This window comes from Scatophagus argus, chromosome 7 (genome assembly GCF_020382885.2).
Source record: "Scatophagus argus isolate fScaArg1 chromosome 7, fScaArg1.pri, whole genome shotgun sequence".
Lineage (NCBI taxonomy): Eukaryota > Metazoa > Chordata > Actinopteri > Scatophagidae > Scatophagus > Scatophagus argus.
This window is the reverse complement of record NC_058499.1, coordinates 7,480,089-7,506,213: the sequence shown is the minus strand read 5'-3', so window position 1 is coordinate 7,506,213 and position 26,125 is coordinate 7,480,089. Positions and strand designations below refer to the sequence as shown.

Genomic DNA, 26,125 nt, shown 5'->3' with positions numbered 1-26,125 from the left:
ACGTTAGGAAGATAAATTGCACATTGACATGCATTACATTTTTTGTCAACCTTCGAATAGACCTACATTTAAAATTAAAATTGGGCGTGCACTCAAAACGTTCGAGCCCGAACAAGATGACCTGCCAACACTCATCACTATGTCAAGAGGACCTCTGCTGGTCATGAGGCTAATTTATACAACTTTTAGGTTGTATGTGCTTAATATGCTCCATGTGCTTAAGCTAATTATGATATACTGTTTTTACTGTATAATTATAGGGTTAAAAAGGGAGAATTGTAAAGATCTTTATTACTGTTCATACCTCATACTTCTTGTGTATTAAAAAAAATGAAATAAATACTAGATTCCCCAGTGCCTCATTTAACATTAAACATTAGCTACATTTGTTCCACCTTTTTCTGTTAAATAAGTACATTACTGAATGGTGTTCACCCTTCCTCAGGTGACAGTACAAACCCTTCATAGATGAACACTTCTTTTCTACTCCAGCCAACCCATTCTGAGCAGTGCAGATGAACTGGCATAAAAATTTCAAATGTCTAGACCCATTTCTCTAGTTATTCATTATTACAACTCATACGAGTTGTAATCAAACAGTGTGTGAATACTGTCTTTTAATTTATTTTAGTAAAATTTTTGAAAATAAAAGTTGACGCCTTGAGTTAAAAAAAAACAACACAAATCACGATATATAGATAATTTTATTACAATTATCATCTATCTTATCCTTATTTTCCAGTTTGTACATTTATACAGATTAGAATGATTTGCTTACAATACAGTGACACATAAATACACCACCCAACCAGGCCTTTTAATACACGCAGTGTTTTTTTTTTTTGTTTTGTTTTGTTTTTATGTTAGCGCTAACACAAGCACAGAAGAAAATACATTTGAAGAGCTTGGGTCAGAGTCAATTTGCCTTTGAATTTCTGACACCCTTATTGAAAAATAGCTTTGTACCAACTGCCAATAATTAACTGTTAGTGCCATTTAGGTCCAAAGCATGTCATGAGGGTATAAAAAATAGCCATTTTGGGTTTTTTTTTTAATTCTACAATATATACATTAATATATTTACTGTTATAAAAACACAGTTAAAGATGGTGGTTTATAAATATGTATTACTCTAAAATACTTTGTTAATCTACTGGCAAGCTTGTAATGCCACGCGTACACCAATGAAGACTCAAAATAAGGACTTGTGTCTCACACAAACACCTTTGTAAAGTGAGTGTTGTAATGAAGTAATAGCAAGCAAGTGTTTAAATTGCATTTTAAACAGTGGACACGAAAGGCAGAGGTGAGTGGCAGAGCATTACCCAACGTTGAGGTTAGGAGAGTATTGAAGTCTATGAAATTATACAGTTTTTCCCCTTGTGCCCTTTCTTCTTTTTGGACTTAGTCCTTTGGCCATAAGAAGGAGAGGACATGCCTGCCACAGGGCTGGGCAAGTCATCGGTGTAGTAGTATCTTTGGGGCCTGGGCTGAGGGATGGGCTGACCCAAGAAAAACCCTTCCTCCTCAGAATCAGAGGAGGAAGAGGAGCATGTGGAGCACCAGTCATCATCATCCCCATACAGCCCCAAGAATCTCCCCATGGCTGGGCCCTGTAGCTTGTAGTCTGACATGACAGCAGGATTGGGGTGGCCAAGATGGGCTTGATGTCCCTTGGGGCTGTGGGGGTTGCCTGTATGGTCCACTTTGTAGCACATTTGGGCCCTTTCCTTGGGCAGAAGGTTAAGAGCATTATCAGAGCGAGACTTGCGACTGCGATGCCTCCTGTGGTGGTGATGGTGGCGGCTAGAGTGAAGTTCCTGGCCCTGTTCCTCAAAGTGGTACACTCTTCTACGCGTCCGTTCACTCATAGGTGGCTGGCGCACGGGGATATCACAGTAATGACCATTGTCCACCACGTCATCAGAAAATTTGACTTGTTGCGGCCGAGATTGTGAGCGTGTCCTCCTGAGTGCAGGGATATTAGGCTTAGGTCTGCTGTCCTCTGGCAGAGGCACCTCCCCTTCCTTCGGAACATTTTCCTCCACCTCCTCTTCCTGCTCAGATACCAAGCTCTTCAGGGAGTTTGCACTTCGGTGTAACATAGAGGAGTTGAGGGTTCCCATATTACTGGTTTTCTCACAGTCTTCTCCTTCCAGTTCATGGAAGCCTTGCAGGGAATACACCAAAGGTCTATCTTTACCGTCACCATCTACTGAGGCCCCTAGAGAGGCGAGAGAAACATTATTAAGTATTTGCACACAGACTGAGGACTTTAAAAAACAACCACCACTGTCACGTTAAAGATTAGAAAGATCTGAAGTTTTGTGTCACGTCTACTCACCAGTAATATTGGAGAGTGCCAGTGAGTCCATGGAGTCTCGGACACTCTGATCGGTCTTCTTGAGCTCATCTGTGATACACTCCAAAGAGTCATTATACCACTGTGGCTCTTCTCCCTGGAAGCCTCCACCAGCTCCATGATCCAGCTCTAACTCCTGGATCTTTCTGCTGCTTGCTGGACCTGGGTGGCTGCCGTAAGCTGAGTCTCCTAGTCCGTCCTGTGACTGGGCCCAGTACATGTCAGCCTGGTACTTCTTACTAGCCAAGCTCCCCCTTCCTCCTCCACCCCCACTGCCAGCTTTTGAGGACTCCTGCTTCGACTTAACATCTTTTTCAGAAATCCAAAAATCTGTGGGTCTGGAGTCACTGGCTTGCTGGAAGACTCCGTGTTCCCCAAACTTTAATAGCAGCTGAGTCATGTAGTCCTCATGCTCAGCCCACTCCTCCTCCTCCTGGTTCTCGGGTGCCTCTGCCTCCTCACCACGCCCTCTCCAGAAATGCTCATCAGATAAGTTCATGTGGGTAAGCTTGTTGGTCAAGGTGTCATCAGCATTTCCACTGAATCCAGGGAACTTATAGTTAACAGAGGGTGAGAAAAGAAGCGACTGTCGGCACTGGTCAGCCGAGCGACTGCTCTTGCCCATGCGCACACTGCGGCGGGATTCGCGTGAGCGTGCTGACTGAAAAGCAGAGTCGGATGAGTCAGAGGCATGTACATCTTCCCCAAGACTGCAGGCCTTGGAGCAGTAAATACGGCCTTGGTATGGCAGGAAGGGGCAGCCCAGTAGAGAGCTCTTACACTGGGCACAGCTGAAGCAGCTCTCAGTTGCATGCCAGTGGAGCCCATCATAGGTCATCTGAGCATGATCAACACCTGGAAAAGGAGAAATGTTGAGATGGTCAGCACAACTAGTTCAGATTAGATTAGATTCAATTTAACTGTCATTGTGAAGAGTACAGGTACAAAACCGATGAAATGCAGTTAGCAACCAACCAGAAGTGCAAGAATAGTATTATTTATATACAGTGCAAGTAGTGATTCAATATTATTACCAATACTTAGTATTACAGTATTACCGACAGGCGTTTGCAGCATATATACATACAGATATTATATGAATAATATGGTAAATCAATTATTCAGATGAAAAGGGGGTGTGTATGTAGTTTTTATGTACAGTGCAAACAGTACATACAAAATGTACAGCTTGTTGTATGTGCAAAGATTTTTTTGTGAGATTGTCTACTCTAGCCTTTAGAGTAGACAATTGTTAGATGTTTTATTTTAACCCTAGTAAAAATCACCATCTTACCAATATGTTCTCCACAGGCCTCACAGTACTCAGCATAGAGAGACTCAAAGCAGCCGCAGCAGTATGGTCTGCCATCCTTCATGATATAGCGCTGGCCACCGAGAATTGTCTCGCATTCGAAACAGGAGAAGTGCTTCATGTGCCAATGGCGCCCCTCTGCCTCTGTGCACTCATCAGCAAAGATGATCTGTGAACATAGATATGCACTGGATGAGACATCTTTTTCTAGCTGTCATCAGTCTATATATTTCTTCATATATTTATGGAGAGATACAACAAATTTTATTGCTTTCTCAGAGGAGTTTTGAAATGCCATAAACGTCAGACTGTTTTTCCATCACTACATTGTTTTCGCTCAGTATTTCAGTCTCATGGTTTTACCTCATCACAGGCTGAGCAGCGTGGCTTCAGTAGCTCAGCGTGGTGCCTTCCACAGTGGATCTTTCCATCATGGTAGAAGTAGATCAAATCCACCAGAAGTTCACTACACGTGGAACAGGCAAAGCATGCAGGGTGCCAGCACAGCCCAGGGCCTGTCCTCGAGGCAAACACTGCCATTTCTCCACCGTTGATGTTTTCACCACACTGTAATATGCAGACATGGCTAATTATAACATCCTGTTATGTCTCTAAAATTGTGCTTTAGTTGTAGTTTCAAAACATTTTGTGATAAGGCAATCTGAATCCTGCACAGGTAATTACATACATCACACTACCCATAGAAACCTGAACATCATGTGGCTTCTCAATCCATTCGCTCCGATTTGTTTTACATTCCTTACTTGTCTTCCTGACCAGTGTATCATATGAGGACCTGGCTTTTCAAATCAGCTACAGTGACTCTGGTTAGGACTGGCAGTTAAAAAGAAAAAACAATAGCATAGATGTCTGGTATAGAGCTGCATCAAAGTGTTTTGGCACGGGCACCCTCTGGCTGCTCAACACCCATTTTAAATACTAGGTGAAACACTGTCATGGGCCCCTCCAAACCATTCAGCACAAAAACCTTTATTGTCTGCATGGCTGCAAATCCAGATTGTGTTCAGGGATCTCTTAAATAGCCTGGCTGATAGCGTGAACTTTATTTCAGCTTTCCTTCTGGGATTTAGCTAAAAATTGATCCAGATTAGCCAAATACCCCTGGAGGAGATATACAGAGTACATGCAGCATTTTTTTTCCAGTACTGTAGTTGAAAAAGGCTCTTGGACTTTGAAAGAATGCAAAACAAAAACAACTTCCTATGTACCACAACCACTTTCTAAGTCCTCCCTATATTTAAAGTAGTAAGAAATACAGGCAAGACAGGGAACGTACATGCTCACAAATACTGTTTAGAAGATTGCGGGGCAGGAGCTTCACTGTGCCTCTCCCCAGCGCTTCCTTCTTCCTCTGGACACTGAACATAAGCAGCTCTTTCTTCTCCTCCTCACTGAGGGACTGGCAGTAACGTACCTGGGAAAGAAAGTGATAAGTTATTCTAACTTCTAAGTTAGTAAGAAGGCTACTTTCACTCTACACACTTTTACATCATATAATTTGATGAAATAATAAAAGAAAAAACCTGTTCAGGTGACTTTCTGTTTCTGTTGGCCACTAATAAAAAGTTAGAAACTTAGGCAAGTATGATAGAGGGCAGAGTGCATACCAGAGCATGCTGAACAAAGGCAACTCTTGACCCCAGCTTGCCCTTCCTAGACCCCCTACATATCTCCACCCACAGTCCTTGATTGAGAGCATCATTTTTACAACAGGCCTTTTTGATGTTTCCCAAAGTCTTAACAAGAAGGAAAGCAGACGTTTACACAAACAAGGCCTGAGTTTAGAATGAAATCAAGAGGCCAGGCAACAAAGGAAGAGAGACAGCCAAGTCGAACTGTGGTGCCACTGTGGTGGTGGCATCACATAAAGCTCCTTTCAACCAACGTCCCTCTCTCCTGCTGAGCACTCCTCGTAAAAACCACTGCTATGACAGGAATCCTGCTGGTGGGGGCTCGCAGCAAACATCACAAAATCATCAAGTCAAAAGTCACATTGTGCCCACACTACACGTCTACAAGATTGTGGAACAAAAATCCCCTAGTGTGATGGCAGCGTGAATGCCAAGGGATCACGTTAGCGGGATGGCATGGAGATGGTGAGGCTGTTAACGCTGTGGGTTCAGTGGGTGGCAACACATACGGCTACCCAAACAAAATGGAAAGTTGATCTCTTCTGCAGCTGTGGTGTAAATGAGAGGATGAGCTGGGATGAATTTTACGATTCTCGCATTTACACGTACAAAGTATTCTTACCTCATTATCATGCGGCGGAAGTTGGTACAGGAGCTGCTTAATTCTAAATTTCTCTCCTGGACTGTTCACATAGGGGACCTTATCCTCAGGCAGACAGGAGAAATACAGCTGGACCTGGAGAAATGATGCCATGGAGTATGAAGATTAGCAACAATGTCTGGCACAAAGCCAAATTAGAAAGTCTCATGACAAGATACAAGTTTTTTGGTGACAGGCTCAATGAATCCCCAAGCAAGGCAAATGAAACCCTTTCCAAGTTATGTATTTTCAAGTATGTGGGGTCATTAATCTGAATGTATAGCTGTGTTTTTGGTTCCCCAAGAAATTCAGAAGGTTTTTTAAACCCACATTTTCGTCCTTTTCCATCCAGCTGCAGCAATATATTATCGCTATGATCCTAGACAGAACAGTCCATACTTACAAACACAAATTCTTCTCCAGGGAACCAAAGAAGCAACACATCAATTTATGATGAGACACATTCTGGGACAGCTCTATGTAAAATGTATGGAAGACTGACTTTGTGGAATCAAAGTGTTTGCTTGGGTTTTTCTTAACCCCCACATCAGCTTTATTTAAACAGGACAACGCATATAATCATTGTTCTTTGATGACGGCATTGGAGGAATAATTTTCTTCATAAATCTGTACTAAACAAGTCAAAACAGGTCAACAGGTCAAATCAAAAATCAGTTTAAAGATTGTATTTTTCCACAGATATGCTTGTCTCTATAGGGACAAGACAAAGCAGCCTGTCACAGTGGCACTTTGACCCTTGGGGCTGACCACTGAAAACTAAACTTTATGAGGGAGGGGCTATTACAGTCGGCTAGATAAAGAGGTGGGATGTGCTTGTCTTGTGAGGGGGTGGGGTTGGGGGGGCTTCCTGCAGCTTTGGCTGTCTAGAGGGGGGGGTAACAGCAATTTACCCTGACAATCAACCCAACGTTTGCCCCCACCATAAATTATGCACATTTTCATGCCGCTATTACCCCTTATCCAGCTCCCTAGGGGCTGGGGAACAGCCACTTACTATCACCAAGGCTCTATGTGTTTCTTTACTGTAATGATGACCCATAATACATGGCCCATTCACGGCAATAGCTGCAGTAAAAACATTACAGTTGATCTATGCATTACCAAAACAAAAGGCCCTGCATGTTTGGTGTTTAAGGTTTTCTTTTGCTGTGAACCCATCTCTTCTTGCCCATCTCCCCCTCATTGCTTCCATGTGTGTTGTTTAACAAGGGAAGTGGGATGGAGAGACGCGAAGAGGAAGAGAGAAACCAGGAGAGAAAAAAAATTGCACTAGATTTGGGAGAAGTGCCACATCACACTGTCTGCCCTGCGGACACAACTAACAGCCCTGCCTGTGTTTGTGGAGGGGAACGCTTGTTAAAAGACGGCCCCTTGATTCCTCATGCTGCCAGCAGCGGTAGACTCGACCCACCAAGTCCTGCTCTTAACAAATCTCTGATAATCACAAGCAGATTTTGCCGCACCACAGTTTGTAAATAACAGTACACACACATCCTGTCTTTAACTGGCTGCTTGGTGGAGCCTGACAAGTCTGCCTTTAACAAAGGGACCAAAAGTTTTATGAAATATGCTGTCTGTCCCATAGGTGCCATTATCCAGAGACTCTAGATGGTATGTTATTCAGTAATGCACTGAATAGCATTTATCTGGGCCAGGCAAATGGGCTAGAAGGGAGCTAAAATCAGGTCAGAGCTGTTTTTATTCTCTATCGGGAGGTTACACTATTATTCATTGTGGTGACTTTTGGAAATAATGATATGTGAACCAATAAAATAGGTACAATTAAAGAGAGCAATATCATACTGCAAGCTTTCCAAACTAAGCAGTCTTGTTTAAGCTTAGCCCAGAATGCCTTCATGAATTTCATCAACTATAGCAATAAGAATAGTCCATTTTTAAGTAATATTTTGCTCACCTGCTCAGGCCTAAGGCCAGGTGGTACCCAGGCATATTCCTCCAGTGCACAGCCTGAGTCATCATCAGAGGTGGAGCTGCGCTGGAAGCCAGACGTCAGCTTACTGACCTTCTGCTCCATCATCAAGTCTCGCTGGCGTGCCCCACCCTTGAAGCCAGCTGCTGACACTGCTGCACTCGCCAGGCTCATTAGATGATTTTTTACTAGATAGACAAAGGAAAATGGAAAGGATGGGACAAGGGATAGGAAGTGGAGGGACGATTGACAGGAGACAGGAAAACAAAATGTTGGTTAACAAGCCATTAGATCAACCAATCCCCATATAATGCCATCCTTTCCCCACCTAATCCCGATCTCTTATGTTAGTGCTATTCCCCTGAATGCTAACCACCAGCTGAATTACACCATCACTGTCTCTTTCATGAGGTTCACAGTGCCCCCTCAAAAGCCCATTATGGTATATGAGCAAGCTTTTCTTATTTCGCTTCAAGTGATGAGTCGACTTCATGAGGACACTCATAAAGAGAACTATAGCCTTTCACTGCTATTGCGGTGGCAGTTAAACATGTGCCCTCCTCATGTGGCTTTTGAGGCTATAGAGACCATTAGGAAATTCCCAGAGCTTCATGAGGTGACGTCCAATCTCATTATAGTGACAGTAACAAGCAGTTTGCTATTCATAAATACAAAGTGAATTCAAAGCTGCTTATATGTTTGCCCAGTCTTGGGCAATGTTTCGCAGACCTCATTCCTTTACTATACTGTAATCCAGTTTGCCTCAACTCAAAAACAAGAACAATACCGCGCACTGGTTGTTAAATCTTTAGGTTTCACCTTATCTGTGGAGCTAAGGTCTGACTGAGTCATCATTTAACCTTCTGAGGTGCTACGTCATACTATGTCCCAAGAGGGGCCACCACATGAGATCTGATGCTGGCTTGATCAGTTGAGCCTGTGGTCTGTATAAACACAGGCTTGGCCTTAGGACAGGGCCACCATATGGGGAATGTCCACAAGCCTGGTCGCTCCCTTCATCTCAGCTTTTTCTTTGGTCTGTTTGTTTTCCAACCTGCTGCAGTGAATGTCTGATCATCCTTTCATCTTTTAGATGGACAGAACAATGCCAGACAGGTGAAGTAGCTGGACAGAAGAGAGATGGATAGAGGGGGACGTGGATGGATGGCGTCGACTGATACTCAGTTGGACACTGACAATGCAATAGAAAGAGGAAAAATAGAGCAAGGAGATCAAAGACTAGCAGTGCTGACCTATGTGTGTGGTGGCCATAGTCACTAATGCTTTTTTACACATCCACATTGTTGCAGAAGGGTTTGTAATGCAGTAGCAACAAAAAAAGATATAAGTGCATAGTTTGTTAAAATACAAAAAAATCATTAATTTATCAATAAAGTAACCTTTATAGTCTCACCGTCCCCACAGTGTCCATTGTCATGGTGTGGGGAGGGTGAGACAGCGGGTGTTTAGTTGGTTAAGTGATATATTAGTGTTAAAAATTTGCAATGTGACAAACTGAGGGGTCAGTGTTTTGTTTGCGACAAAAGAAAAAGGTACTCTGTTTAAAAGTTGTGTAATAAATCAATTCAAAAACCTGGTTTATCAATAATTGTCAGTTGCTAACTAAAACACTCCTGTAAGTCTACTTTATTTCCTTAGCTGCTCTAAACCTTGGAACAAGCAGACATGATGAATGCGTGTCCAGTTGTGGTCATCTCTCACAGGCCAAGGGCTCTAGCTGAGATCAAATGGGAGCCCAGCCAGTGTCCAGCAGCCCGGCTCTTACACCACCTCCCCCCAAACCTCCACCCCCTATGGCCTGTGAGGGCACAGAGGGCCACAGAGAGACAGCTGAGAAAACCAGACACACTCGAGTGCAGCCTTTGAACACCAATGTGACAGTAAAGGGACCTGAAAATCTGCGCTCTCTCCTGGAATGATATATATACCCAGCTGGAATGTGCAGCTCCTATACATACATGAAGTGGGAATGCACACATTTATGCTGAAGCCAACACTGACACAGGCGTGCAGACATGTAGAACCATAGGCTATGCTGGTCAACAGCACATACACATACACACACAGCAACATAAACACCCTGTCAGAGTCAGCTGGATGCCCATGTACCCAGCTTCTTGTTCAGTGACGACTCTTTCTGAGAGAGGGGCACTCCACACCCTCCTGTGGATGATTAACTGCTCCACACATGACACGCCAGGCCACGCAGCCGCTGGCCATTCATATCAACTCATCTTCCTCAAGGACGAGTCACTCCAGTGACCTCGCTACTGCCAATGCCTGGCATTCCCTTCTTGAGCCTGTGGTGGATTCGTGGGCTTTTTTTGGAATTTGTTTACTTTACCACAAAGTGTCAAATCAGGTGGATTGCCTTATGATATGTCCCATTAACATGCTTGATATCCTGAACAATAAAACCTTTGTGAAGGAATCCACTAAAGGCTTGTTCCATCAAGAGCTTGTTTATCTGCCTTTAAGTCCTTTTTTTCTCCTGAAGATGTGGTGTGTTATCTCCTCATACATGACAGTTACAGCCTTAAACCCAGATAACCTCTCTACAGATTGGGGGGTGGGGGGGATAAGACAGTCTCTTGTTCTAGTCACATCTATTGACTTGCAAATGAGACCAAAATAACCTGCAAAAATGTGGCCTTGTTTGAGAGCAGCTTGGGTTTCACATGGGAGATAGCTAACTATAGGCAGGTTCTGTCAGGAGCCAAGAGCCTCCAAAGTCACAGCCTCACATTTTATCAGGCAGAGCCTCACTCATGCGCTGCATTTGTTAGAGAGATGTTTGCTTTCACATGTTGGCCAAGACTCCACAAGGATGTATCACAAAGCCAAACCTGACTCACAGGAATGTCAGGCTTGAACTTAAGCCAGGCCCCAGAAGACGAATAGAGGATGAACATGACTCAGTCTTAAGCAAACAGCCACATCTTCTTGTATGCTAATTTTTTCCTTTAGATGTCAAGAAGTTAATTTCCTGCAACTTTGCCCAGAATGCTACCTTAACTGTTTGAACGACGGAGGCACTGAGCCAACTAACCTAATCATGCTCATACTGACTCACCAAGTCAGTGACTACTTGTGCTGGCTTTTAAAGTTTTTATCCCAACAAGGGACCTATAGTATGTGCGATTAGTTTTTACTCTCCCCCCCTTCTCGCTGTTCTGTTCCCCCTGTCCTGCCCTCCTCCCACACTAGCCAGACCCCTGCAGTCCTGAATGTTTAACAGCCCCGCACTCTTTTGTAAAGGTGCTTGTTAACATGGCTTTGGGAGCTGCAGGCCTGCATATCTGACTGATCTGCCCACAGAGGCCAGAGGGTGGTGGGGGGTGTCATCAGACTGAGGCTAAAATGGGGTGACTGACGCATATGAAAATGTTAATGTGTCTTGTTACACAAAAGGGATGAAATATAAGTCAAGGCAGGTGAAAGGGTGGAAGTTGGAACACATGTGTGCTTTCAATGGTTTTCTGTGACTGAAGATTTTAGAACATCCCACAAGACATTTTGAATGAATGAGCCCCGTCTTTTGGGGAAAAAGCGCACAGTGACTGCACTAGTCTTGTCTGCACAGAAAGCCTATATTCCAATGAGCTTTAAATAACAGGAGGTCAGTGAACAAGTGGGTGCAAACTTGATTCATTAAGGAAAAAGTTAACCACAGATTTGTATTAACCCTTAAGAAGGCACAGTGGGGTTCTGCATCATGTGTTAACTACAGTGTAAAGTTATTTATCACTTTGCGGAATACAAACCCCTCACAGGACCTCATACTGCGACTGACCAATAAATACTGCAGTCAGTGACATTTTAAACAGCATTCAACAGCACTTTAACCAGAGTCCCCTAAAATCCAGACACTGGAGCTTTGGATTAACAACCCTTGAGAGAGTGGACAGGGAAAATAAGCAGCTTCTGGTCTGAATTACTGTCTATATTCCTCTAGGAAGTGGATGATGGACAAGCACACAACCTAACACAGTGCTCTCTGTCAGTTTGGACTGACCCTACATGTTTAACTTGGCTCATGCAAGTTCAGCAATACAGGATAGGCTCTACTTGAAGAGAAAAACAAGATTTTCTCTTCATAGTCCCTGCTTACTTGAGCTTTAACAAATCTATTTATATGTCAGGCAAGATATGTCTCAACCTCAGAATTAAACAGCATATTACTACACTGTCCTGGCATACGCAAATATCTTCAAATTACTATCCTGTGTGAAAAACAAACGAATAAAACAAATGATCTGGCCAACTAACTACAGGTCAGGTCAGATTGGTTAGACCATTAGATCCTTTTGTGAACCTCACACAAATCAGCAATTTTAGGTTAAACATGTAAACTAATAATCCAGTAAGCCAACTTACAATCATAAAATAAAGCAGAAAATGACACTTAGGAACGTTCATTCAGGCATTTCTGCAAGAAGTTTGAACCCAGTCAACACCATGGTGGAAATGCTGCTGGGAAGCCTGAGTGCAGCTAGCAAGAGACCCAAAGAGGAGCCTGTTTTATGCAGTGTTGAGGTGCTACATGGCTGGAGTTTGGTCAGCTTATTGAGGCTTCCTTTCATGGCTGGGGGAGTGTTTTTCCAAGACCAAATGGATGGGAGTGACATCCCCACAGAGATCTACGCTGTGGAGACCACCTGCATGCGTTGGCCCAAATGAACTTAGACTCAACACACATGCTTCTGTCACATAACAGACAAACACATTTACATCCCAGTAAATTCAGTATGCAGTATACACAATCCACAGTGGGAAAAAGTTCTTCTGAAGGCAGATTTTAAGCAAAAAATCTGAAGTTGCCCAAGAGATTTCAAACCTTTTTTTGTCTGCATGTTTCATGTAGTAACAAAAGATAGTTCAGGATGAGTTATGGTACAATAACATCTCCACTATTTAAAATAGTTTTTTTTCCTACAAACTAACTACAAACAAAGTACATGCCTCTGAAAAAACAAACAGTAAAACAGATTACATCTTCAGTCATTTCCCTGCCGGTCTTACCTCAGTGTAGGCCAACTCTCCTGAGGCGAGCAGGAAAATGGATCTTATCGCCACTATATCCAGTCCTAGATTCTTTTCCAGCCTCTGGGCTCCATATCTATGTAAGATCCTCAGAGCTCTAATTCCAGGACAGAAGCAGTCAGCCTTCTCTATCAGAAGTGTCAGCACAGTAACAGCCCATATCAAAGCTCTGGCTGTAAAAAGTCAGTGAGATGTCTGTCTGAGTGCGTGGGAGAGAGTGTTGGAGAAGGGTGTGTGCATGTGCGTGTACATGGAGGAGCTCAACCAGATGGTCATCCCACCCTTGTCTCTCTCACCCACCACCACCTCTCCTCCTCCTCCATCTCCCAACCCAGCCTTCTTAACCTTAGCCCAGCCCCTCAACCCTCAGAGCAGCCAGTCATGGCAAGGTATGGAGGAGTGAGGCGTCTCTCCTCTTCTGACCCTCCCCTCGTACTTCAAACATATGCTTCCAAATGAGAACCACCGGTAGAGCTCAAGCTCACAGGAACTATGCTTTTAAGTAGCACATCAGTGATGGCAAAGCTCATTTTACCACACTGACCGCCCCATCTCCACAACAGCTTTCACATGACATTCTTCTCCTTCCTTCACTATCAACAACTCAAAGATGTGGGTAAGGTGGTGAACGTCACAGCCAGGCTTTGGTTTATCTGGTGGTTTGTCTCTCTCCTCTTGAGCGCTAAAATGTCATTAAGTTACAGAGAACTGCTAACTACAGCTTTATGATTATAGACTGATTGTTGGATCTGGTGAACAAAAGATGCTTTATTTATCCCGCTGCAAGAAATTACTTCCTACCATCCGCAATATCCTGGCTCAGCCTCACATAACCTTTTTCTCTAACTGAAACATGACGTCAGCATGTCTAAACAAGACCATCTATGATGCCTTTAACATGAAACACAGGAGGCCTGTGCAAAAAATTACTTAAATCCCAAAGCTGTTATTATTAGCTTAGCAATGTCTGAGTGAGGATTCAAAATGTCCAACATCATTCAGTGAAATGTAAAACATAACTACATTATGTAAATCTGTGTACTGTAATGAAAGGTTGAACAGAACAACCCTCCAGCCTAATGTGAAGCTACGCAATTAATCGATTAGTCAAATGATGGAAAATCCATCTCCAACAATTTTGTTGATTAATCTTTGTAGAGCAAAATTCACTGGTTGTCACATGTGAGTATCTACTGCTTTTCTTTGTTTTCTATGATAGTTTGTAAATGTATTAAATTAGGGGTGCAAATATTGAAAGTCAACACTACATTTCTAGCATTGCCTACTTTGCAAGTTTGCCTTTACTGTGTACCGGCACTGTACAGGTGCTACAATAAGAGATGTGCCTTTAAACCAAAATGTCCACCCATCCAGTGAAACTCCCCAGAAGGACACAGTTGACCTCTGCCTCTCCTTCACCTCTACAGGAATGTCAGAACGTGATTCTCTTCCTGTTGCCTCAGAAAACAAAAGTGACCAGTTCAGGTCAAACTCTGGACAGTTGCACCTTTTGCATGCTTTTGTGGTTGTTTGGTTGCAAACTCAAAGTGTTACTTTCTCCCAAAAGGACAGGCTTTATAGAGAAAATAGTTGTGTTTAAGAGAACCTAAAAGTTCATCCTTTTCAACCCAAGGTTCTTCCTGTAGAGGGTTAACATACTTTAAGACTAAAACAAACCAGCAGAACATTTTACTAGGAGGAAAAGAATCTATTAAGCAGCTAGAATTGCTTTCTTTATTAACATTTTAGCAGCTCTTTAATTTTGTGGAGATGACATCAGGGTGTAATTCTGTGAACAAGAACACATGCGTGAAGCATTTACACTGTGAGTTGTACGGGTTATTAAGAGGGGGCTGATGTAACAGGGTTCATAAGGGTTATGCAGCGAAGGAGTCGTTTGAACAACAGCAATAAAAATATAGCAAGCACTACAGAATTATTGATTTACCTGCACAGTTCTGCAGATGATTTGAGTCAGTCAACATTCTATTCAGTGTTTGATACATCGACCTTAGTACAGAAGAACATCATTGTCCACATACTACCAACTCATTCCTCTCTTAGCTTACTTATTATGCATGATTGGCAGCCTGTGATCGAAAGGCACTCTTTCCATCCTCTGCCTACTCATATCCCTCACATTCACACCGTTACATGCTGAAATATCAGCGTGGGTGGTGAATACTGACCACCATTTCACTGTCATTTAGGCAGCTAGGTATGGAACAGGAGTTCGCAGCACTGGGCGGGGTGCTGGCAAGCTAGACTCAGTGGGGAATGTTGGCAGGACAGTGCTGGAATGGGCACCAGAACCAGAGCCAGGAGAGTGGCCAACAGAATAACGATCAACAGCCTTTCAGGGAACAGTCTGATGTCAAGGTAAGGACAAGGCGATTTACAACAGCTCCAACCAGGACTGGCTCTGATCAGGAAGGAAAGAAAAGGCATCAGTCAACATCCACCTCCAGGGACCTGAGTGATACTATCGGACTAAGGCCTCTTGAGGTACTCAGTAGTTTTGCGAGACAGGATGGCTATCTGATCAGCATACTAACTTCAGCAGTTATCAGTGCAACATAATACATAGACATCTGTGACATAGTTTTAAACCAAAAAAAAAACTTACATATTGCACCTTTAAATTTAGATGGGTTGATGTTCCTTTCGGTGATAAGAAAGTAAAGTTTATCTGAAACAAAACTGATCGAACAAATTGATTGTCGGTCTGTGGCATGCATGGCTCATATAGCGTAGCTGTGTGTGGGTGTGTGGACAAAGCCATTGTAACAGCCAAGGCCAGCCAGGGAGGAGAGGCCCCCTTTTACAGGCCTTTGTACTGGTCCTAAAGACTCTGCACCCTGCTCTATTAGCAATTCTTAGAGGGGAGGGACAACACAGCATCCTGCCTTTGGGGGGGGACACTCATGAATGGCAAAGCCAAGGCGATAAATTAATCCAGACAGAAGCAAGAAAGCTTATTCAGCAATATCAGCACGAGTAAACAGATTTGTCCCCAACTTCCCCTAAAGGTAGACATAAACCACCTGTTTATTCAATGCAAGAGTTTGCCACATTTGAAGATTACAGGAGGCAGTTGTCCTTCCTTATAAAGTTTCTTCTAATTTCAAAATTGCAGATTTTAAAGAGAGCTGAGTAACAAGTTTAAATTTTCAAAGATGCAATAGCAAATATCTATGAGGTCCAGATTGTGGAAACATCTTACACTGAAACAGCAAAACAGAGTGAGTGGCCTTTGGCAATGAACTAAGATGAGGACAGCTATTTAAAGCCATCTTTAGATTGTCTTTGTCATATCAGAATAACCTCATGAGTCTCATTCTGAGATCACACAACTCTATAGTTAGAAGTAGGAGGCTGCAAAGTTCAAGGTTCGCGTCAGATAGTTGAATAATATTAAGTTGGACAAGTCATGCATCCCCGACCTTTGACCTTAGAGAGCACCAGATGACCCATAAATCTATGTCCCCGGGGCTTTACAGCCCATTCCCCTGTCATAGCCACAACGACCTGAACAGCACCTCACACCTGGTCTGCACCTCCTCGCTGTTGTAAAAAAAAAAAGTGGCGTAGTCTATGACCAGCATGCCCTGACAACGACAGGACAGGGATGATCCTCATCAGAACCACCGCCCAATGATAAAACTGCATTCTTCTCTGGTTCAAACATGTCCTTGAACAGGGGGACCCGTAAAACAAAGCTTCTGGAAAAAGAAGAATGCTGTAACTTGCAGTAAGCGCATGATACAATGTGAAACATTGTGTCTAGCGATGGATGCTAACATGTTTAAAAGAGACGAATTTGAGTACCAAGAAATGCCATAAAGGGGTCAAAGGGAAGGCCAGTCTCTAACTTACTGTCACTGATGACCATTGTTGAGAGCAACTCCCGCTGATGTGTGAGCTACCTTATAAAAAGTAGGCATTCTTGAGGTTTAAATGACTTGCCAACGGGTATTAGCAGGACACAGGGCCAACAAAAGCCTCAGTTATAAAGGCCAATAAAAGCCTATCACTCTACTGTAACAACAATCCTTTTTACGCCTTGAAAGAGGGAGGAAAAGGTCAACTGGTGGAGCAGTCAGTGCATTGATATTGACTTAGCCAGATTGGTGCTGACAAACTCAGGTCAGACTGTGGCCTTGTTAGCCCTATAACCTTCACATAACCCCTTTTACTGTTTCACTCTGACACATTGGAGGCAGCTGAGGGCAAGGCTTAGATCTAAGCTTAGTTTCTGACAAGAGACATTTGTAAAAATTAAAGACAAATATCTACTCATGTGACACTTGACCTTGCTAAAGATCATGTGTTTCTCAAGAGCGCTGAATAGGAAAAATTAAAATGAATAAAGGAAAGGATTCCAGATTTATTGGACTAAATTGGTAATGAGATGTGGTTACACCTGAACTTTTAAACTTTTCACTGAAAGTCTAATTTGCCAAATAGCAACAAAATGGTCATAATACTTATATCCATAAAGGACCATAATCAAACGATCTGTGTTTAATTATCAAATTGCAGTATGTAATGCAGTGGTATAAATAATAATAATACTTAAGTAGATGAGGTCAGTTTGAATGACCCTGATTTTGTGGAAACAATGAACATATTGCTAATCTACCCAATAATTTGTGTGTTATTTAACTTGCTGTAACCCTGTTGTGCCATGTGTGATGTAATAAAACATGAATTTCCAGTTTCCCTGGAGTAACCTGTAATACATGACATAACACCTCTCTGCGAGGCAAAGCCTGTTGTCACAGCACAGCACACGGGTTGTTTCTTCACTTTATCAGAAGTACGCTGCCGTCTAACTGCTTTGCCAAACATTGCAGAGATGTACAATTAGGACAGCTCATATTTCACCTTCAATTTGACACCCTCTCACCTAGTTGTAAAAGCCGGACCTCATTGGGAACAATGGGAAGTGGAGCGACAGAGCTCCTGGGGCTGTTAAAGGGAGGAAGCCCCTTTATTTGAGGACACTATAACTCAACAAAAGCTTGTGGCTGTCTGCACACAGAGCAGGCTGAGGATGAATGGGCTGCTCTTAGACTACTCACTTGCACTGACAAAAGCAATGGATCAGCAAAGGGAAAAGTCTGTCATGTGTGGTCTCCATGGACAAACTGGGGAGAATATAGACATAAAATTACAAAACAGCCCTATTAACACCATAGACTGTGGGTTTAATCAGCTCATTTCTCTATCATCTTAATTTCTTCAGTGAAACCTTCATGTTTTCCATGCCTCGTGAAAAGGTTTGATCACTCCTGTCGAAGCAGCATCCTGTCAACGTCCTGGTTCAACACTCATGACCTTTAAGACGTCAGTAAATTTTTTTAGCTTATGACCTCACACTTTCAGTAAGTCTAACTCACACAACACTTTAACCACACATCTGGACTTTTCGCCTCAACTTTCCTCGAAGTTCAACCATATATCTTTCTCATGACGAGAAAACTATTTCCTGTGCGTTTACAGCCCCGGGCTCAAACGGACACATCAATAAGACCGCAGTAACACAACAGGCAATAATCAAGCATGAGTGCTACAAGCAAGTCAGTGCAGAAGGAGAGGATGGAGGTTCTTTTCAAAAAAAAAAAAAAAGGGGGAAGAGAAAGTTGGCAATTCACACACGTGGAAGTGTTTGTGGAAGCATTTTCCTGAGCCGCACGGCTTCAAAAGGCAAACCATGCAATCCAACAATACTCCGAAACAGTTAAGAGTTGCTTGGTCAGGATCCCACTAATGATTAACATTCCTGGAGAAACACTCTGTTAGAGTCTTTTTAGAGCGTCCTAATTAAACACATGCTCCAGTGCCGCAGCACAGAGGGAACTCTGACGACTGAGAGCGGGGATGCTTCTTTCCAGCTCTGCTTAATTGGACACAATTTAAGTCATTAAGGTGGTAGTAAAAACAGCAGAAAGAGCAGAGGAGAGGCCCAATGATCTCCCTTGTAAGGCTCCCTGTTGCTCTGATGTTGTTGACCCTTTCACCTCCTCATGTGACTCACCTTCAAATGTACAGGAAAAAAATCTAGACCTACTTTCATTATGAGATGTCCACAGGATATTTAGTCTGTGTGTGTGTGTGTGTTTGTATAATCAGGTCTGGTGAGATCCAATCTGAAGCCCTATGGAGGCCTCACTCAGTTTAGCAGATATACAATTCAGACATGGGGTCATTAATGCCAGAGGTCTGTGTGTGAGTGTGTATACATGCCTGTTGGCACAGTGTGTGTCTACAGAGGAAAAAAGGACACGGGCAGAGATTATTCTTAGAAACCTTGCGTGTAATACGTCTGTTTCTGTTGTGTGTTATTTCTGAAGCTGCTAAGACTGAGGTCAGTAATGACACCAGACTATTTTCAGTCTGCATTACAGGCCAGCATGAAGGAACATGCGACTGAGTGGGCATACACTTTGTATATGTGTGTGTGTGTTTTAATTAATCCTTTCCATACAATCTGAGATGCCTTTTAAGATGTTATTCCCTTTCAGCAAACATTCTGAATGTTCTAAATTCTGATTTGAACGGTCAAATGTGAGCGTTTGCCTCCGGACAGGACACAAACGCACAGATGTACACATCTGGTGTGCTACTGCCCTTGTTTTCTTTAGGAGCCCAGCCCCTAACAGGAAGACAGTGCGAGCATAGCAAACAAAAACCCGACTCTTTGAACTGGCCTCTCCATGGGAGCTGCCGTCAGGTTGTTGTGGCCAAATGGACTGTTTCTGTGTCAGCTCAGTGGGCCCATTGTGGGCCTCAGGCGGCTGCTCTGCAAGACGTGTCCTCAGTTAGCCTCTGTCAATATTGACCCATCTGTATGTTATTCCACCATATCTGCCTTCACTGTGATGTATGACAGTGACTGTTTCCAACTGATAATAAAACATTCCCTCTGTGTGAGGAGATGAATTACACAAGATAGGAAGGGAGCAAATACTAAACATAAATCCAGTGACAATAAAATTAAAAATAGCTTTCATAACTCTCAGTAAAACTTAAGTGGACGTGCAAGAATAGATCAGGATTGAAAAAAAAAAACCCATTTAATAGACAAAAATGTACAGATAAAGTAGGGCAGTCTGAATGTCTTTGCATTATGGCATTATTTGTGTTCAGGGCTAAGTAGTTTTGCTCCGTTTATCTATTAATTATCATTTAATCAAGTAGATACACCACCTCGGTTAGGAGTGGGTCTTTGGGTTTAGATATGAAGAACACCGACTCTGATGCAGATTCCAGCTGTGCGAACATAATCCAGTTCTTATAGAACATAGACTCTGATTTTTGGCAACTTCTCTATGGTGCTAAACCAGCCATCAGTCATAAACACTGAGGTATTTTGTAATTCTTTATGCTTACGTGATAAAATATAAATATTGCCTCTCACAACTTGAATGTGTGTTGTTTTCACACCTGTTTTCACTTTACTTGCTTGTTTTAAATGTTAGCATTAGCTTATTCTAGGACAACATGACTAAGCTGAAATAACCACATCTTTATGTGGGATGGACTTCTTTTCTTGGATGACTTTATTTTTGCTGTATGACGACTGTCAAGAAATTGTCTTTGAATTAGCAGACATGAAAAACTCCTCCAACGGAAAACAGAGAAAAGAAGAAGCAGCTGTTTAAATCTTCTTCCTAGAGAGCCAAAAGAGGATACAGCACTGATTTACTGTTAATTCTCTTATGATGTATTTTGTGAGATATTTTAAATTGGTTATTATAATTTAACTCAGCACTGTGTTATTTATGAAGATGGCCAAATTTTCATGTGCATAAATTTATGTCCTGATTGTAACCTCATTAATGGAATGGTACAACATGACGGGATCAATGTTTTAATGAGTAAATGTTCAGAGAGGAACATCCTGGCAGACATCCAGCCACTGTCCCTGCTGTCTGTAGCGGCAACCTTTCAGAAAAATCTCAGGAAATACCTTTGTTTTCAGTCCAAAAATCCTTTGCCCTGCAGAGTCCACTTCTAAACCCAGCTGACCTTTTCCATATCATCCACACTCACTGCTTCCAGCCCTGTGACAATGCCAACAGGGCAGGAGGAACAAGAGCCACAGGAAAGGGGAGGGGGGTGTTTTGCATATTTCCAGCTGTGGGTCCGGAAAGCCTTAACTGAATCCCCTGTTGTGTCCCAGGGAAATGAGCTGGGATTTTTAATGACTATCTCGGTGTTATATGTTTTCTTTTGCTTCTAGCCCTTGATGCTGTGATTTCTTGGATGGATCACTAAAGATGTGGAGGACAGATGAGACAACATGCCCTATGACAGGCAGCCATGTTTTTCCAAAAACTCCAATCAGTTAAGTTGCTGACATTTAGCATCTCTACATGTGTTATTCCTCTTTATCAAACACAGACATGTCGATAATAACCAGTTTTGTAGCACTGCGCCGTGGTTATTATGCAGTATTCATTCGCAGTTGAGCATCATGCCTATACACGGTGGTGATAATGAAACATGTGTGTTGAGTATGACTTTCATCATCGTGGTGGTCTGATGGTTAGTCCCGCAATTATGCAGTGTGGTTACCAGAGATCTGCTGGGGCATTAAACTCCAGTGCGAGAGCCAAACCCGTTTTCCTCTAACATCATCCTGCAGCTCCTAATAAACAGAGTTGTGCCTGGAAGCGCTAAATCACTAGCTACCTTTAATCACTTTAGAATAATGCTTAGCATGTGGATCCAATGTGTGCCACTGCTGCAGGCAGATCCCACTGACTCTCATACGCGATGCTGTTTGAACGTTGCAGCAAGGGGAACTTTGCCGCAAGACCAAGACAGCCGCATCCACAGTGGTTATCCCAATATCTACGACCGCGGTGTAACAGTGACCTAAATCTGACCATCCAGGCCACCGTCCATTCAGCCAGGCCCAGTGACCACAGACTCGGGGACCACCGGCGTTTAAACAAACCGTACTTCATCCAGCCTCCTGCCAACCTACCACAAACAGTTTACAGTCAACGTGCTCGTGCTCTCTGGAGTTTGTCTTCGGCAACCCGACTCCATGCCACATCTCCCCGTCCAGAGCCATGAAAGGCTGGCCTCCTCTGACAGCTCCTCACAACACACAGCCCTGTCCCCGCTCTGCTTTTAGCCCTGCTGCGGTGAGCTGGACCACGTCTGGGGATAAAAGGCTGCCAGAGTGTTTGGCTTGCAGGCGATTTACACGGACGCGAGGGTGATTCATTCTGGCTTTGCACAAACAGGCCTCTGTGTACATTTCACCGGTACTGGGCTTTTAAATCAACAGTGGGAAACGTATACACACGGGCATTGGGACTTACATTCTGCTCATTCACACTCAGCTGGGTGTCTGCCACACATGCATGAACTCCAAAACCTACAGACAGTCATAAACACACACACACAGATGATCACGTTCATCTGCTTCACTTTCTCACACACACTCACACACCACAACATGCTCCACTGTTTATGTCTCAGACTGACTTCATGTCTGTGATTTGTCTCTATCCACCCTTGCTGTGCACTAATGCGATGGCACAAGTGTGCTAATGTTACTGCTAGTCTCTCTAGTTGAAAGGCGCACTATGAAGCTCTCATATAAAAGAAAGGCCTTCATGATGCCCAGTCCGAAATCCCACAGTCTTGATGCACTTTGGTGCTAAAATAAACATGTTCGACATTTAGGCGAGCACTCATAAACATCAAATTGTCTAAACTGATCACAACTGTTTCCATTACTGTGTCCAAGACAGTTTATAATCAGACCAGCTATTTTTTTTTTTTTTTTTTTTTTTTTAACAGAACAAAATGTTCTCCAAGTCTTTTGGTTCTATTAATGGTACCTTTAATTCACTTCAAGGGCTTTTTGAAATGAGATGTGAACAAGCACTGTGTGATATGTGGAGCTGCTCCCACAACACCACCAGTAAATCATTTGGTCTATAAATAACTTAATATTCGCAGAGAATTCTCACCTGCAGCAGATCAGGGAAAGTCTAAGCTCAGCTCCCTTAATGACACATGCCTCGTCTGTTAGATCATCTAAACATTAAATAAGTGCAGTGTGAAGCAAGAGAGCCAGATTTCAGCAGATGTGAAGTATGTCGATCCATTAAGCAACATTTACTGAACTACATTTGAATTACTGATTAGAATTAAGGTTGTCACGATTCCAGAGTTTTAAACTTTGATTCAATACTATTGCAAAAGCTCAATACTTCTTTTGATACCATAGAGTTATTTTGCTGGTGCAGAAAAAGTCACTGAACACATGCAAACATATCTGTGACACTGATGTCTGTACAGCCTTGAACTGAAAATCTGATTGTAGATCTGTACTTATTTGTTTTTGCATAGGTTTAGTACATTTGGTACAGTTAAATGCAGATATCGTAGCATATCAAACACATGGTATCAAATAAATCCTGTAATAAACAGTTGTGCTCACATAAAACCCCAAAAGACTTTTTGTTTGCTTTTATTTTGATGAAAATGTGAAGCAGCTCATATCCTGAAGACAATGCTGCTAATCAGTTCCTCTGACTGCCTGGCAGTGAAGGCGTCAACCTCTATTGTAGCCACTAGGTGACACCACCACCTTGTTTCTGTGCTCTTTGCTCTGTCCTTCCTGTCCACAACAATCACATTCACTCAAGAGTATTTATATCTTTACCTTAATCCTTTACTGGTCACTGTCCCAAGGAAAAATATAAATACATATCATACATATATATGACAGGATGGTTAAAAGAGCGATCATGTTTCAAAATACCTGCTGGTGCAATCAGAGCAAGATTTTTGGCCTGGTGAGTTACACTTTGACAGTACAAAGGAGGGAGATTAACTCTGGGTTCTGCACAATGTCAGCAGGGCCACTTCAAAGTGCTCCAAAGTATATTTCCATTTATTTAAATTCATTTCCACTTGTTTTGTTCTGCAGTACCTCAAATCACTCACACAACCTATCCAACGTGCCCAAATCTCCTGGGCTTGTCCTCTCACCTAGCTGTCGGGCTTCAAGTTGAACTGTCCTGGGATCAGCAGCGCTCTGTTGTTGTCAGCTGTGACCACTGTGACAGATTTCAGGCCAGTCTGACTCTGTGCTGGTTTGAGCTCTGTCTGAGCCAAGTGGGTCTGTCATTCTGTCAGCCCCCAAGAGGGACACCCACAGGGCTTAATGGCTTATGGTGATGTTTACTGTGCTACAATGAGAGCAAAATATTATCTTAGACAGCCATGTTTAAATATAACAGTAAGGGCTCTCTTGTGTCCGGTGAGCTTAGTACTTTCTAAGACAGCTGAGAATGGAAATGTTTGAAACTTGAACGTGTGTCATTGTCCTCCAAAGGAAACACTTTATGGCATGTTTGGTTCTGCAAGAGGTCCATGAGGACTGATGAATTCACTCAAGCACTTTGCAGGGTTATTTTCATTTTAAGAGGTGACTGCACTGCAAAACTATCCATCCTAATAAGTGGTTTATAGGCTCAAACCAGTCTTAAAACCAGTCACCAAGTTGGGATACTTCTGTTCTTTTTTAGATTTTATTTTATTTCTTTTCTAGAAAGAAGGCACAATACAACAGATCACACTAGCTGGAGGATGGAACCTGACACAAGAATTTTCTCAAATCAAATTGGTTTCTAGTTTAAACAAGTTCTCCGATGTATTCACTTTTACTAAAACATTTCAGGGCTAAATCGTGACGAAAATGAGAGTGACTTCTCACGCTGTATGTTGCAAGGGTATGCGACCACATTCTCCCTCACTCAGCAGCACTCCTGACAGCTATGGAGCACAGCAGCAGCGGACAAGCAGCGGTCAGTGCCGACCAGTTGTCACCAAAGTGACAGGCGACAGCTGAGTCCATACATTTGGAGGCCCCGGGGACTCAACGCTTCCACCCAGCTCATGTCTCTGACCAAGTTTTTTCAGAGTCAGAGAAATGAGGTTACCCTGGCTACACGCGCTGGGAAAGTGAAACGTGTCGTTTTGGTGATATTGGTGCGTAAAAACGCAAAGCGGCATTGGAGGATTATGAAGTTTTTGGGCTGGCAGAATTAGCCAAAGACCAATGGAGTCAATGAGGAGCTCAGCTGGTTGTTTTAGCTACAGATTGTTAAAAGTTTTATTTTTCCTCATTAAAGCACAGCAATGAGGTCGATTTGTTTCTTCATCACTGCGCCATTTAGAGTGTGAAACCTGAAAATAAAGTGGCCAGCAAATCCGACAAATAGACTGAAGCAAACATTGGCAGTTGTGAATATGTACAAACTGCCCAGACTCCTGAAATTAATGTGCGAAAACAACTGTTTAAACGCAGTAAATCACTTGGTCCACTCACCCTCAAGGCGTTCAGTCGCAGTAAATCGAGTATCCAGAACCAATATTCCTGAAGTGAGAAAAGCGATTCACGCTGCGTCTCATTGGCATAAGAAGAAAAGTCCAGAGAGGGTGCACCTCTGTGCTGCAAAGCTGAACCCAGAGGTGTGCCAAACGAGAAGCTTAAACTCCAGATACTGGCTGCATTGGTCTGATCTGACTTCACCCTCTGTCACCACATCTCTCAGCGGCGCACGGTGCGCTGTGGTGCTCCTCTCGGCGGCCACGGTGAGATGACATTAGCACTGCTCCCAGCCTATTGGCTTAAACAAGCAGCCCCCACCAATCCTGGAGAGACGGACCAGTCTGGAACACAGTGGACAAACGCTCCTGCTGCTGCAGCGGCTGAGTTGTTTGTGTGATTTAAGTGCCTGGAAACTACGAAGTGAATTAATCTTCCTCTGTTGCTTTCACCTTGACATGAACTTTTACTTCTATCTGGGCTATAGCAGTAGAAACCACAAAAAGAAAGACAAAAATTTCATGTTTCTCAGTTTCAAATATTATCCACAATTCAATAACAAAGATTTGAAGGGTAAAGACACCCCATCTTGCACCTCAAGCCCCTCACGCAATCTGTCACAGGGTGTAGAAATATGATCCATTTTGCAAACCTATTTGTCCCTCTTGGCATCAATATGAAATTTTCACAATGTGCTTTATATTCTCCCACACAGACTGTGTAACAGTACTCCCCATTTACAGTGCGCCATGAAAGGTAAGTCTATATGCATGCACT

The 26,125-nt window shown here is 42.9% G+C and overlaps 1 protein-coding gene across 2 annotated transcripts; it reads right to left on the bottom strand.

The window, feature by feature from the left end:
- Positions 1-685: 685 nt before the first annotated feature.
- Positions 686-25,803, bottom strand: prickle1a (prickle homolog 1a). 2 transcript variants are annotated; one of them, XM_046393481.1, is made up of 8 exons: positions 25,349-25,803; positions 7,903-8,105; positions 5,949-6,062; positions 4,972-5,109; positions 4,038-4,241; positions 3,657-3,843; positions 2,345-3,217; positions 686-2,224 (listed from the first exon to the last, which is right to left on the bottom strand). In XM_046393481.1, exons 2-8 carry the CDS (start codon positions 8,089-8,091, stop codon positions 1,356-1,358), a joined length of 2,574 nt encoding a protein of 857 aa, XP_046249437.1. In that variant the 5' UTR covers positions 8,092-8,105; positions 25,349-25,803; the 3' UTR covers positions 686-1,355. The 2 variants fall into 2 exon arrangements, with proteins under 2 accessions (XP_046249437.1, XP_046249438.1); XM_046393482.1 differs by lacking the exon at positions 25,349-25,803 and adding an exon at positions 12,961-13,272.
- Between the last annotated feature and the right edge of the window lie 322 nt (positions 25,804-26,125).